This window comes from Magnolia sinica, chromosome 2 (genome assembly GCF_029962835.1).
Source record: "Magnolia sinica isolate HGM2019 chromosome 2, MsV1, whole genome shotgun sequence".
NCBI classification, from domain to species: Eukaryota; Viridiplantae; Streptophyta; class Magnoliopsida; order Magnoliales; family Magnoliaceae; genus Magnolia; species Magnolia sinica.
The window spans coordinates 55,809,671-55,825,297 of NC_080574.1; the positions used below are offsets into that span (position 1 = coordinate 55,809,671).

Consider the following 15,627-nt stretch of genomic DNA (forward strand, 5'->3'; position numbering starts at 1 on the left):
CTTAAATCATTGATTATCTTGACTTCTTTTTTTTTTTTTTGTTCTGAGCCCAACATGGCATTACACATCTAATGATCAGAGTGGATCTATTGAACACACCACGGTGGGCCCTTTCAAAAATTGAAAGAGGTACGTCCATCAAACCATTATTGTTTCCATAAAATTGTTAATTTCTCTCGATAACGGTAAGAAGCGGATTACATGCTACCCGAGCAACACAGGCGGCGAGTGTTTCTCAAACCATATGGTCCACCATGATATATATGCCGTATATCTAGGCCGTCCATCAGTTTTTACATGTCATTTTAGTGCAACTTACTCAAAATATAGCAGATTCAAATCTCAAGTGGACCACGCCACAGGAAACAATGGATATTGAATGCCCACCATTGAAACATTCATAGGCCTACAATGATGTTTATTTTCCATCCAACATGTTCATAAGGTCATATAGACCTGGATGAAGGGAAAACAAATAAGCTTCATTCAAAACTTCTATGGCCCTCAATAAGTTTTCAAATACACACATCATTTTGGGCCTACAAAATTTTGCCATGTCAACCTAATTTATTCTACCGCGCAAATGGAGTCCCAGAGCAGCACATTACAATGCTTCAGGGAGTGGATTGGGTGCGGCCATCCTCACCCAATATGGTGCGTCCCTGACAAAGGGGCCGACCTTGATGCATGTATTTTATATCTACGCCGTCCATCCATTCTCCCAGGTACCTGAGGCAATGAAGCTAAAAGAGTGCCCCTACAAGGGTTTTAACGGCGGGTGTCATTATCACCGCTACTTCCACTGGTGTGATCCACTTAGTCTTAGATTTGCCTGATTTTTTGAAATTTCTCCTAAATAATAATAATAATAATAATAATAGATGGACTGTGTGGATGAAAATCATTGATCACGGTGGCCCCTGCATGTTCCTAGCCGGGTATGGCCGGGATTAGTACCTAATCCGCATTCCTGGACAGGAGGCGTCCGGTTCTAATGGATGCGGATTGCGGCCAGAGCCGTCCGCAGGAACTTTCTTCGATGGGAAGTTAGGTGGGGCACACCGTGATGTCTGTGATAAATCTACCTCTTCCATCTGTTTTTCCAGATCATCTTAGAATGTGGGATAAAAAATGAAGCAAATACAAAACTCATGTGGGTCGCATGACTGGAAAAAGTGGATAGGGGAACTCCTACCGTTAAGACCTCCATGAGTCCATTGTGATGTATAATTTTGATCCATGTCGTTCATGAGGTCATTCCTACTGGGATGAACTAAAATTATAACCAAAAATAATAATAATAACAAGATCCAAAACTTTTGTGGCCGCATGAATATTTCAACAGTGGAAGTTCGATCCTTACCTTTTCTTGTCGTGTGGCCCACTAGAGTTTTGGATCTATATCATTGTTGGGTCCATGTCCTAATATGATCTAGCAAAACTGATGGGGGGGATAAATTTATCACAAACATCACAGCGGGCCCCACCTAGCTTCAAGTTGCAATCGGATGTTTTGGGCTTCGTTTCCAATAATACAGGGGAGAGAGAGCATTAATAAAGGAGGGATAGATTAAATGAAGAGAGAGAAAAGGAGATTGAGGAAGCTTGTTTTAAAAGAAAATGGAATAGTTAGAGAAGTTGTACACTTATGATTTATTGTGGTGATCTATCATATGTGTAATAAATCCAGTCTGTTAAACATTTAGGGTCCCTTATAAGCATATAAGCATGTGAAATATATAAAACATTATTTTTCTATAATTAATAATAAGATATTCTCCTATGAGAAAATTGGGTTGTTAGAAATTCATTCTAATATTCCATATTCAAGTTGCATGTGTAGTTAAAGTAATTAGAATCAGTTACCAATTTTTTACGAATAAAATTAAATTAGTATGTCTTATTTGATAAACGGATGGAATATGTGACACTTATTCCTATTGTACTTATATAAAACTTGATGCCATGTGCTCTCTCACGAGGAGGCATTACATAGAAATAAAAAGATGTTTTTTCTCTATTTAATGCACAGCTAGTTGGACCAATTCGAATAGTCCAACTAGTTGTCTGTGAGCATTTCTCATATGTGTGTGTGTGTGTTACTGAGCTATTTTTTCCACTAGTTAGTAAGAGATAGATTAGTAGCCAGAGTTGGTTTCTTCTCCGGCTCCTTCGCCGGAGAATGCTACTGCAATTGTAATGGAGAAGCGTCCATCACGATCTTCAGAGCAGTCTACACATGAAATAAAGGAGGGAGAGATCTGGAATGTTGTTTCAAGGAATAGAAGGTTTGGGAGATTACAGATTTAGAAAGGAAAGGATACAACTCTCTATCCTACTTTGTTTGTCAGAGACTTCCCGGAAGGATGGGCTCCAGTCAACTTCAAAAGGGTTTTCAGCCGGGCAGGATCTGTAATGGATGTCGTGGTCTCGAGATTCAAGTCCACCGGAGCTTCCAGGGGTTTTGCGCTAGTCAGAATGAGCATGGATGATGCACTCCATAGGGCGATTCAGATGTTGAATGCAGAAGGTTTCGGAGGTGTTAAGCTGAAGGTACAAAAGGCAAAATACGGCCCGGAGTTCAAACATTCCAACAGAGGTGGATTTGTTCAAAAGCAAAGAAGATCGAAGGTCACCCCTCTCGATTGGCAAGGCCACCAAAGTGTGTCAGGTATCAGTAATCGGCCTTCATTCAAGGAGGTTCTTATAACCTCAAAAGTAGATTCTTCGCGATCTCAGAATCAATCGAACAGAGAAGCTTCGGACCACCACTCAAAAGGGGGGGGCAGAAAAGGAGGTAACAAATATAGGGGAAGAAAAGTGGGTTTGCATCACCAAAGACTCTGTGGAGCGATCCAAACAAGGAGGTTGCAACCACCGTCCCAAGAGATTCGATCTCCCAAGTGAGGATATGGTTGGATGATTGTTGTAGATTCCCGCCAGAACTTTACAACATTAAACCTATAGGGTACAACGAGCTATGGATTAATCTATGTCCAGGGTCCAATCCAGATGCTCTTCTCATGGCGGCAGCTATTCACAAAGGAGGTCTGAGATCCAAGATCCAGAGATGGGATGATTTCTCCCAGTTCGGGATGGAAGATGAATGGATACTGATATGGTCAGTACCCCTAGAGTTGTGTAATGACGCCTTCTTCCAAGACGCTGCCTCTCATGTGGGACAGCTGATAGAGGTAGATCCGAATACTAAAACAGGGGAGGAGTTGGCAGTGATTAGGGCCATGGTTAGGAGAAGGAAGGGAGATGCAATGCCCCAGTTCATTCATGTCCTGATCGATGACAAAAAGATTTTTCTGTCGGTTCAAAGGGAAGCAAAAGATGATCGTATCCCTCGATGGGGAGATCTTTGGAGGGCAAAGGTTCCCTCGTCTCCTTCGAAGAGAGCAGCAGAAGCCATGGACATGTCTGAAGGAGCACCATTGGTATCCTCCTCTGGAGTACCATACTCTAGATCAAATACGTGTCAACCGCTAGCGGAAGATGGCAGTGCAGAAGTCTCGATACAGGTGGATCGTGCGACATGCGTCCGGCTACGATGCAAGCGCCGAACGAGCGTCAGCAGTTCTGTCAAGAACCTGTCACATCGGCGCAGGGGTCGGGCAAGAGAGGCAATGCGATTTCTACATGTGGCAGCCTCAGCCGTGATCGTCAGGCTTCGAGCGATAGGGTAAAGATGATATCTACACGTGGCAGCTTTGGACGAGAACGGTAGACCTCAAGTGAGTGCGCCGAGGCGTTTCCTTTACGTGGCAACTTCGGGGTTTATGATGGTACCGAACGGGAGGTTCGAACCTGCTTTATGGCCTCGGGCGATCCTTCTCTCCCTCGAACGGAGTTTCCGAAGCGTCTAAGCCAGACAATGCTTCTTCAGCAGCCTCAACTTCGTCTGAATCCTTCCTCCGAACGTCAATTAGTTTCGACCCACGCTCCATCGGATCCCTCTCCTTCTTTTCAGTTATGCATGTCTCGATCGAGAGATCTGCACCGTTCCTTTTCTTCGTGGTCGATAGGGAGATCATCCCCTCCTGTGTTAGGTAGGCTCTCACGTGTGAATATATTCCATGATTCTAACCAAATGGATGTTTGCTCTCCTTCGACCATAGGCGATTCTTTTCCTTTGTTGTTAGAAGGTGAAGACTGTTGTGACTTCGATAATGACATGCGGTCCTGGACATCCGAGAATGCAGTCTCGCCATAACCCCTTCGCCTCAACCTGCGTCACCTACAGATTCTATGCCAGATCAAATGTTAGCAGAGTTCTTCCAGGACGGTATGAACAATGGAGTAATAGAAGCAGAGCCCCTACAGGTCAGAGTGGGAACACCATTAGAAGAGTAGGAAGAAGAACTCAGGGATCGAAGATATAAAGCAGATCAAATGGCAAAGTTGATCGAAACAATACAAAAGAAATGGATTAGGGATGCCAAGGGACACGTAAGTAGATCCATCGGAGTCTCCTTCAGGGATCATCCAAAAGATTTCTTAGCCTTATTTCACTATATCGAGGAACACGGTCGTCCATTACAGCATAGTAGATCTCCCAGGAAACTTCCCCAACGGTGCAATAGCAACAAGGAACTTCATAGTCTAATCTTAAGCCCCTTTCCTACTTCTCGGTCCGATCACACAGGCGGGACTCAAGTCCTACAGGGAAGTTCAGTTCCAAAATGAAAGTTTTCAATTGGAATATTGGAGGTGCGGGATCAAAGCAGAAGCGTAGATTAATCAAGGACATTTGCGGTAGAAGTAAAGCAGAGGTGATTTGTCTGTAGGAAACAAAGGTAGAAAACTTTAATGACAAGCTGATGAGTTCTCTGTGGAGTGCAAAAGATGTTAGGTGGATTGCTTTGGATGTTATAGGCAGTTCAGGCGGTATTCTGGTCGCGTGGAAATCCTCTGTTTGGTCTCTGATAGATAGCTGGACTAGTTTGTTTTCCGTCTCAATTATCCTGAAAGATGCCTCAACAGGCTTTTCTTGTCTCATCACTTCAATTTACGGTCCCAGTCAAGAAGTCGGTAGATCGGTCTTTTGGGGAGAACTGAATAGCTCCGAGCAAAGATTCAGTGGGCCGTGGTGCTTAGGAGGAGATTTCAATATCACAAGTTACGCTTTCGAAAGATCTCAAGGAGGCAGGGCTACCACTAGTTTGCATCATTTTTCGACGTGGATAGAAGAGTAGGAATTTGTGGATCTCCCGCTACTTGGCGCTAGATTTACCTGGTCTAACGGAAGGGAAAATCCTATTACGTCTAGGTTGGATAGATTTCTTGTTTCGCCTGCCTAGTTGGAAAGATTCCCGCTTGTCTCACAATCCATCCTCCCAAAGCCTGTGTCGGATCACAGCCCCATTATTCTTGCAATGGACGATCAAAATTGGGGTCCAAAAACATTCATATTTGAATTATCTTGGCTGAAGATTGAAGGATTTCATCATAAAATAACGGAGTGGTGCGAAGGTTTCAGAGTAGAAGGTTATGTTGGTTTTAAACTCAGTAATAAATTGAGGATGCTTAAAGAAAAGCTTAAGATTTGAAAATCTTTAGAGCTCCGTAAAAGAGAAGAGGAGAAACGCCATCCTCTGAGATATTCAGGAGATTGATCGTGTTGTGCAAGATGGTGTGTGCTTAGCTGAGTTGGGTTCCAAAAGAATAGAATTAATTCAAAATTACTCGACAAGGGTTTTGGAAGATGAAATATTGTGCAGACAGAGATCCCGTTCCAAGTGGATACGCGAAGGAGACAAGAACACAATTTTTCCATTCTATAGCAAATGCACTCGCCAGAGTCAATAAAATAAGCAGCATAGTGGTGGAGGGGGTCCATTTAGAAGATAAGGAATCTATTTTGGAAGAGGTCGTTCGCAATTTCAGCAATTTACTTCTGGGAGAAGAATGGGATAGGCCAAAGTTGGATAATCTCCATGTAGACCAACTATCCGAGCATGATGCAAGTGTAATAGAATCGCCTTTCACGCTCATTGGGGTGAAAAGGGCAGTGGCGGAGTTGGGAGGGGATAAGGCCCCTAGCCTTGATGGATTTCCGATCTCTTTTTCCAAACTTTCTGGGAATTGTTGCAAGGGGATTTAATGGATTTTGTAAATGAATTCTATGAAAGAGGGTGGCTCTCAAAAGATTTAGGGGCATCGTTTGTAGCTCTCATTCCCAAGATTCCGGGTGCGAATTCTTTAAAGGATTTTCGGCCGATCAGTTTACTTGGCAGCCCATACAAAATATTGGCTAAGGTTTTGGCGTCTCGATTAAAAGGTGTGATTGGTGCTCTCATCTCAGATAATCAAAGTGCTTTTATTCGGGGGCGTCAGATAGTGGATAGCGCACTTATTGCTCTCGAATGCTTGGACTCTAGCCATAGATCCAAATCAAAAGGAATTATTTGTAAGTTGGACATTGAAAAGGCGTATGATCATGTTGATTGGGGATTTCTTCAATATATGCTAATGCGGATGAGCTTTCGAGATAGATGGAGAAGATGGATAAGCAAATGCATGGGAACAGCGTATTCCTGGGTTCTTATCAATGGATCCCCAAAAGGTTTCTTCAAAAGCTTTAGGTGTTTACGTCAAGGAGATCCCCTGTCCCCCTTTCTTTTCCTAATAGTGGGGGAAGCTCTTTCAAGAATGTTGAGCAAGGGGCAAGCCGAGGGTGTGTTCAGTGGGTTGAGAGTGGAAGGGATGGCTACCCCGATTTCTCACATTCATTTTGCGGACGATACTGTTCTATTTTGTGAGGTAGATCAGATCAAAGTGAGTAACTTGCGGATTATCATCAGGTGTTTCGAAGCAATTTCGGGTTTGAGAGTGAATATGGCCAAATCAAAGTTGTTTGGGGTAAATATGGAGGAAGAAGAAATCAAGAACTATGCAGATTTTTTTCGGTGTTCAGCAGGCCGTCTCCCAGCATTCTTTGTTGGTCTCCCCTTATGCATAGGAATGCCCCCAAAGTCTCTTTGGGATAAGGTGATCAATAGATTTGGGATATATCTTACTAGATGGAAGTGTAGATATTTATCTTTGGGTGGCCGGTTAACTCTCATCAAGGCAGCATTGTTGACCCTTCCTCTCTATTACATGTCTCTATTCAAATGTCCGACGTTGATCTTGGCAGCTCTAGAAAAACTTAGACGGGACTTTTTGTGGCATGGAAAAGAAGATTAGAAAAAGTTTCATTTGGTTAGTTGGAAGGAGGTGTGTAAGCATATTGATCTAGGTGGGGCAAGTATAAAAGATCTCAAAACTATGAATCAGGCTCTCCTAGGTAAATGGACGTGGAGACTTGGTACAGAAAGTGGCTCTCTTTGGAACAATCTAGTCAAAAGCAAATATGGTGCTTCAGAAGGGGGATGGTGGACAAAGGACTCTTCCAACTATAAAGCTTCGGCGCTTTGGAAAGGAATTCTATTGATGAAAGAGAAGGTGATAAAACGTTCTCGTATTGCAATAGGTAATGGCAATCGCACCCGATTCTAGGATGATATTTGGGTGGGAGAGGAGGCCCTTAGAGTTGCATTCCTGCATATTTATAGTCTCGCCGCAAATAAGATCGTCTCTGTGGAGGGGTCTTATTCAGTTATTGGAGTAGTGGTGTGGAACCCGAAGTGTAGACAGAACCTTCGAGATTGGGAGATAGAAGAATTTGTAGCGCTTCTGAGTCAAATCCAAAACAGCAATTTGGATCTTTCTAGCTCCGATAGGCTATTCTGGCATTCCAATAAAACAGGGGTTTTTTCGGTTAAATCGTTATACAGTATCCTTTCCAACTATTCCCCGTCAAAGGAAGAGGCTTCGCTTTCTCATGTCTGGAAATTTCACATTTCCCCCTAAGATCGCAGCTTTCGGTTGGTTGGTGGGAAAAAACACGGTGCTCACGGTGGACAATTTGAGAAAAAAGGGAATGTGTATTACTAACATCTGTGTGTGTGTTGTATGGCTGATGAAGAAACGGTCGATCATCTCTTCATTCACTACCCTTTCTCCTACCAGATTTGGACTTACAGCCTCTCTCGGTTTCACATGACCTAGGCTTGTCCAGGAACAACATGCAGTTTTCTCCAAGCTTGGTATGGTTCTAGGTGTGGAAAGTTTTCATCCATAATCTGGATATTTTCTCTATTGGCGATTTGGTGGGCTGTATGGGAAGAAAGAAATGGAAGATGCTTTAATGGAATTTCAAAATCGGTTGAGTGAATTGTGCAAAGGGTGATTTATCTTATAGCGGAATGGAGTTCTTCCGTTGTTAAGTTGCAGAATTGTAATTTGTCTTTTTTGGGCTTTAGTTGATCCGCTTTCTCAGCGGATTTCCTTCCTTTTCCTTTTGTACTCTCCTTCTCTTTTTTAATAAAGTTTTCGTTACCTCTCAAAATATATATATATATATATATATATATATATATATATATATATATATATATATTGTATGTATATATGTATACATACATACATACATGTATGTATGTATCTATGTATGTATGTATAAAATCAGTGTTTTAAATAGCCAATAGCATGTAGAGCAGCATTCATCCCTACGAAGCGTGAGGCGTAAGCTATAAAGCGTGTAGCATAAGCTACATGCTACTTTTAGATTTTTAATCAAGGTTGCGCTTGGTTGCACCAATTCTTGATATTCTGCACAAAATTAGACTGATTAATAATGAAATCTAACAAACTTTCATGATATTTAGTGCAACCAAATACAACCTGAAGTAAAAGAAAAGGGCAATGATTAAATATAAAGGTAAAGAAATAGCAAGGAAACTTATTTAATATTGTCACTTATATTATCATACTAAAAGCATTGAAAAGATTAACTGATTTTTATCGAAATAGAAAAATGTAACCAATTATTGAAAACATTAATTGATTTTAATGTAGTAGTGAAAAATTACTTGTAATGTAAGCTATGTATTGTGTAGTATAATCTATGTAGCATGTAGTATACACAAATTGTCATGTGGGGTAGGCTACACACGGCTTGAGCTATTTTCATGAGATTCATAGCATTAAGGCTAAGCTACACTATAAAGCATAAGCTACACACTACATATAGCTATTTAAAACACTTGCCCAGGATAGTTGTAGGATCCTTCTAACTAGGTGCCTCTGTCGCTTTGGAATCTTGCTCTCGCTCCCGTTCCCGCTCCCGCTCCCGCTTCCTATCTATTCATACTAGTTTACATTTTGAACGAGACACTTCCCAGCACTTGCACCTAAATCTATTGCCACTTCACGTCACAGTTCGTGCAACTATACCCATGACATCAACCTTCCCCTTTAACCCAAGCTCCAGACCCACCCATGGCAGCAAAGGCTCACATGAAAGATGTTTTCTTTTTCTTTTTCTTTTTTTCTCTTTTTCTTTTTTTCTTTTTTTATTTTCCTTTTTCTCTCTTTTTGCTGGAGATGTTCACATGAAAGATGTTAACATGTAATTGAAAAACAAAAGGAAAGAAAAGTCTAACACTTTAAAATGGATATTGGAAAGATGGCAAATTTTATTCGCAAAACATGTAGTACTACGTCAAGCATATTGGCAAGATTTCATTAAAAATCTAGTGTAATAAACTCAATAGAAATGGAGGGGAAAAAAAAAAAAAAAAACAATCAGCCTAAACAACTGATGAATCTATTCACAAACATGACGAGAAATTCAGAGAGAATACCTAGGAAAGAGTGGATTGGCATTCACAACACTATCGCCATCCTGAACATTTGGCTTGTTGACTTCAAGAGCAAGGGCTTCAAGATTAGGAGAAGAACCAAAGGCAGGAGGCGGATGAATGCTGAAGAATAAATGAAGACAGGTGTACCATCATAATCAGTAACATTTAGAGCAAATCTAAGGAAAATGTGATATCTGAAGAAAAAGAATGGCAATGAATAAACAGCATAAACTGAAAAGGTGTGAAAATATGACAAAAGGTATGACTAACAAAGCAAAGACCATACGAGTGAATAAATAAAACTACCTCTGTTTGCTAAAGTTACTCGAAGAACTTTGACCGTCTTCTTTACTTGAAGAGTTTGAGGGAAAAGAATCAACCGGATTTCCATCAGTCACAGGAGGGACCTGCCCAAAGAAATAAATATATGTATCACCATGACAAAATTAGCCATGTATCTAACTTATCAGAGCAGTATACATTGGTTAGGGGTGGAAATGCATTGGGTCAGGTTGGGTCAAAGGGAATATAGAATCCAACCCATTAAATAACTGGATCGGTATTTTGGACCCAAGACCAATCCATCAATATTTGGGTCTGGTCCACATCAAAATAAGCCAACCTATTTATGTAACGGGTCGGGTCTGGTATAAGAGGATCCAGACCCAGTCCATTTATCTAGTAGGTAGCACTTGGGTTGGGTCTGCATCCAGGAAGGTCAGGACTAAGAAGCATAGTCGGGTTTTCCCACCAATGATGCTCAAAATACATTAGTTGTATCTACGCTCAAATTAAATGAGCTCCAAAAGTACACAGTCTAATGTCATCTTCAAAAGAAGTTGAGAAGAATTTAAGAATAAATCCAAGTATAAATTGCCTTCAATAAACTAATATGCTATTCGGTATCAATATATATATATATATATATATATATATGAATAGCATATAGCAGTCAAAGTCTAACTAGAGTGTAAGGTCATATACGCAAAAAGTCATAAACCTCCTATCTCTGAACATAAGAAACAGTGAAGTCTTAATATAATTGGAATTTAAGGGTTAGCTCTCGGCTGGTTCTTGGTCAGTCAGGCTTGGTGAGGTCCAAGTCAAGTTCATTTTTGGCCCTAACCCATTTAGTAACCAATGCACACTATTGGAACCAAACCCATTGCAGTGAATCCAAATTAAGATCCAATCCCATTTATTGTCAGATTGGAGTCCAATGACCTGTCTGATCCACTAGACCATTTGCATCACTAACTACACTGTGAACTATTCAATATTCAAGGAAAGGGGAAAACAATGTGAAAACTAAAACATCAAGCAAGGGAGGTATGCCAAAGTATGTTTTAAATGTAATATATCGAGAAAAGGGGAAAAAAAAATCAGCATCTTCTCAAAAGCAACTTCAAGCATGTAAGCATTAACACCAATGGTGAATCTTGATAAATATTAGCTTGTTGCAATAAATAAAGGGATGAGGACCAAATACCGCTACCCCACTATTTTCTGGATCAACCATCCCCACTTTAAATTTTTGTTCCAACAAACCCTAGTTTAGCAAATCCCTCTAAACACCCTAATTTCAAGAGACCACTATTAACATTAGCATTAACATTAGCATTTTTTCTATTTTTTCCCGATTTACCCTTCACCTTTTTCTTAATCAATTAAGAGCAACAAAAAAAAAAAAAAAAAGTGAAAGTGTTGAGCATGGGACCAATGGAGTGCATCAATGGTATCCAACCCATTAATTGCTTGACCTCATCATGAAAGCTGAATGCCCAATAAATCAGGCTGATCCAATCATCCAACAATCATGGGCCACCATATGAATTTGGATGTTTTCAGATGGTTGCCCATTTTTTACATGGCTGGACCCACCTAATATAATGGCCTGATTTTGGGGGCATCGCATGATCATGGTGAGGCTCACTTAATGCAGGGGTTGGATAGCACATGCACAACGTGGTGGGGCCCACCATAGAAAACAATGGACAATCATCTGAAAACCTCCAAATTCATGTGGTGAGCCACATGTTGGTTGAATCTGCCTATTTTTGGGGTCCGGTCTTCGTAATGAGGCAACCTCCCAGGATAGGTTGGATGCCATACACGCCGATGGGACAACACTTGTAGAATATGCATATTCTAATATTCTACTGGCTTTGACAGAATAAGGCACCCATTGTACATTTGTACCACAACTACCGTGCCACAACTATGGTATAGGGTGGTTTTGTAGGCCCGGATTGCATCATAGATATGATCTGAACCATTCATATTTGGATTGTATGCTATAGGAGTCATCCTAAGAAACATTTAGTTGAATTGATGAAAATGTGAAGATGAATTGTAAATTAAAAATGGATGATTGTGTGAAGATGAATTTGTAAAATTGAAAACTAAAGTTGGAATGACTCATATTTAAATACAAGAGTAAAAAACTAGCATCATCAATGAAGCATGATTAAAGTGTCAATGCTTCTATAAAGCTTAATGGGAACAGGAATGGTTGCGACCATCACCTAAAATGTTGTCATAGGTGAAAAACCCATCAGTTCAGTTCTGCATATGGAGCACCATATCCTATCATATTCTACAGTGCAGTCTAGTACGCTGACCTTGTAGAGGAACTGAATTTAGAGAAAGGTTTGCTTGAATGCTTCCCCATGTATTACAATATGTTATTTCAGGAATTTAGCTGTTAAATCTGTGCAATATTTAGTACTCTGGCTACATATGACGCTCGATATGTGAGCACTTGGAAATGGTACACATAGCATATATTAACTCAAGTGAAACCAGTTAAATTGTGGAACTTACAGTCGCTAAGTCAGTTCAAAATAAGATTGATTAAACAATTCTAACCTCTGATTTGTGGAAATTTGTTTCTTGAAAATCGATCATTACATATTTTTCATTTTTTACTGTCCAATAAGTGCCGACCAATATGATAGTCACATAAGTAAATAAGCATAATTTTCAGTTAGTTATTGAACTAAACTGTCGCACATAATTTGGATAGTTTAATTCGAATTATTGTATGCTATGTATATAGTCATTCAGTAATTTCTAGGTGCCTGCATATCATCTATCACACTTTGCCTGAGCATCGAAGTATTTCTGTTAGAGGAAACAGACTCCAGGGTATAATGGGACCAAAGAGAAACATTAACGTCCTTCTACTGTTTACATTAACCAATATGGATATCTCGGGGATAGTTAGGGGTCGTTTGGATGACTAGAATTGATTACATGTTATGGAATATGGTACAATGGGCCAGTGAGTGATTTTCTGAAGTCCAAGCCATTCATCGGGTCCCAACAAGGATGTTGGAAGACCACACGGATTGGACAATCCAACCTGTCCACCGGTGGAATTTTACCAGTTCAATGTTGGGTGCCGCCAATGTTCTCTCCTACCGAACAGTCATACGTCACTGCAATTTAAATTCTCATTCCACCATGGCCATTCAAGACAGGGCCCACCAGATGAATGGCCAGGATCATATACCATGTTCCCACATGTCTAATCTGTTCTGCAGCACACAAGATAATTTGACTTTTGCTCAAGACACAAGTTATATTTCCTAGCTATCCAGAAGGCACTTGTCCCAGACAATAATCAACAGATTTTTCTTTCAATGGTCAAGAAAGAAAATCTAAGTCAATACAAGCAAACAAAGCATCGATATAGGCAGCAAAGTGAGCACTATCTGATCTGCTGTTTATTAGGTGGGTCCCAATATGGATCAGCCATAGGAGAAAACTCTCATTCATCATACAAACTTGATGGTTCAACAGCAACCTATAATGGACCATGGAAATGATATTGGCATCGTCACCATTGGACGCAACAAGCTCCAGCAATTGAACAGGTAAGATCATCCCACCCATGGCATTTTGCTTAGAGCGATCCATTGACAGTGTGACCCATCCAACAAACATTCCGGATCATGGAATGCAGTGCCATTAGCCATATCCAATTTGAGTGCAGCGAAACAGATAAGGAATCGGTGAACTACACTCATTGTAAATAACACATCAATGAAGAAAATAACAAGCACTGAGAAAATCTAATAACAAGTCCAGAAATGCCTTTTACCTGAACAACACGAACTTCGAAAACTGGTCGATTTTCAGGGTCATGAGCCAATTGCAGTAACCTTTTGTGTGTGAGAACATCTTCCGCCCTCTCCACATTAACATCCAACGCATACCTACAATAAAACAGTAGGTATCATATGTACTAAAAGAAGCAGAATTTTTTTAGCCAGAAATGGTACAAGTGGGACCCACCATTCAGTTACTCATGCAGATGATCTGGTAGGCCCTATGATGATATGGGGTCATCTCCCTATCAGATGATCCTAGCCGTCTGACAATAATGGAAAATTACTACCAATGTCCACATTTCAACTGGGGACAAAAATTGGAGGCTATGATCATCTGAATGTGGAGAATTTCCAGGTATCCACACCCATAATGGGATCACTCGTTTGAACAATTCGAATCAACAAAGGCGGACCCACAGGTACAGGTTTACTGGGCCATACCAAAGCTCGATTGAGCATTTTATATTTCCTCACAGAAATTTTTATTTTTTTTAAACACAAATTTAAAAAAAATAAAAAAATAAAAAAAAATAAAATTAAGAAATTTCCGGATAAAGCCTGAGAATATTTTGAGGATATGAATAACAAAAGCAACAAACAAACACCGAAAACAAAATAACAAAAGAAAGAAATGCGTTTGCCTCAGAAGCAAGAACAACCCAAATCGAATCGTTGGGCCCGCAATTCAACGGTGCAGATGGAGGGAGGGAGAGATCAAACCTCGGAGGAAGGCGATTGAAATGGGCCCAAAGTTCGTCGTCGAAGCCGGGGAGGTGGGCCTCCTCGATTTCGGAATCTTTGAGGCGGCGCAGGACCTCGTTGTAGACATCGAGCTTCTGCCGCAGCTGCTGCTGCTGCCGCGGGTGCGTCGGAGACGAATCCACGGATCTGCTGCTGCAGCTCTCGGTATCTTCCATCGCCATTCAACCAACGGAAGGGGGGAGAGAGAGAGAGAGAGAGAGAGAGAGTTGTTTTTATTTGTTCTCTTTTGTTTCGTTCTCTCCCCTTCTTTTCCTTTTGCATGAGAGAGAGAGAGAGAGAGAGAGAGCAAAACGCCTTCTCGAGTGTATCTGTTTTGTTTTGGCGGAATGTTTAGCGGCGGAGGTACTACTGCGTTTTGTTTATATGATGCTACGATCGAAAGAAATGGGCTTTTTCTTCGGCCCATCGTATGAGTGGGGGCCACGTCTGGGCTAATCCAAGACAAACTGGCCGTTTACAGGCTAGGCCATCCCCCTGCGCCTCAATGTCTCATAATGCGGCTTTGCCTCTGTTGTCGCTCACGCTCAAGTATCTGTCTCTGTCATATGTTGTCATACGTTTGAGTGTACGAACGATCGGAACCGTCCATGTTGCGGACTCTGCTCTATTATAAGAAACTCATTCAGACTGAATGAATTATGCCTCTCTATCTGTACGTAAATTTCGAGCAATGAAAAGATAAAGTTTCACTGGATCACATTAACTCTAAAAATCAAAGGTGAGGATTACGATTAGTGTATGATCACAAGAGAATGGCTTATTTTACAGTGGTAAATAGAATTTGGACGGTTCAAGATCTCTACGCCCCCGTGGAGGTGACACACGCTAGATCCTCAGTCGCGACGGAGAAAAAACGGACACATACGTAATGGGGGAATTTTACTTGGAAAGCGAGTTTTTTGATACTGTCGAGAGGGTGATAGTTATACTTAGGCTCAGAATTTATACACGTGGCATACATTGCCTTAATTTCAACCGTCCAAATTGCGGGATCTGCTGTAGGTGGGTCATAATACGAAAGTCATATTGATTGGGTAATTTTATCTTCTCATTAA

At 40.9% G+C, this 15,627-nt stretch overlaps 1 protein-coding gene across 4 annotated transcripts in view; it reads right to left on the minus strand.

Annotated features, from left to right (window-relative positions):
• LOC131237127 (serine/threonine-protein kinase STY46-like) overlaps window positions 1-14,861 on the minus strand; it is a 54,360-nt gene extending 39,499 nt beyond the window's left edge. Inside the window, exons 1-4 of one of the 4 annotated variants that reach the window (XM_058234787.1) lie at window positions 14,531-14,860; window positions 13,801-13,915; window positions 10,002-10,102; window positions 9,696-9,815 (exon numbers count right to left, since the gene is read on the minus strand). In XM_058234787.1, coding sequence (XP_058090770.1) covers window positions 9,696-9,815; window positions 10,002-10,102; window positions 13,801-13,915; window positions 14,531-14,733 — 539 coding nt within the window. In that variant the 5' untranslated portion in view covers window positions 14,734-14,860. Of the gene's footprint in view, window positions 1-9,695; window positions 9,816-10,001; window positions 10,103-13,800; window positions 13,916-14,530 lie in introns of all 4 variants that reach the window. The other 3 variants (XM_058234789.1, XM_058234788.1, XM_058234790.1) reach the window with 3 other exon arrangements.
• Between the last annotated feature and the right edge of the window lie 766 nt (window positions 14,862-15,627).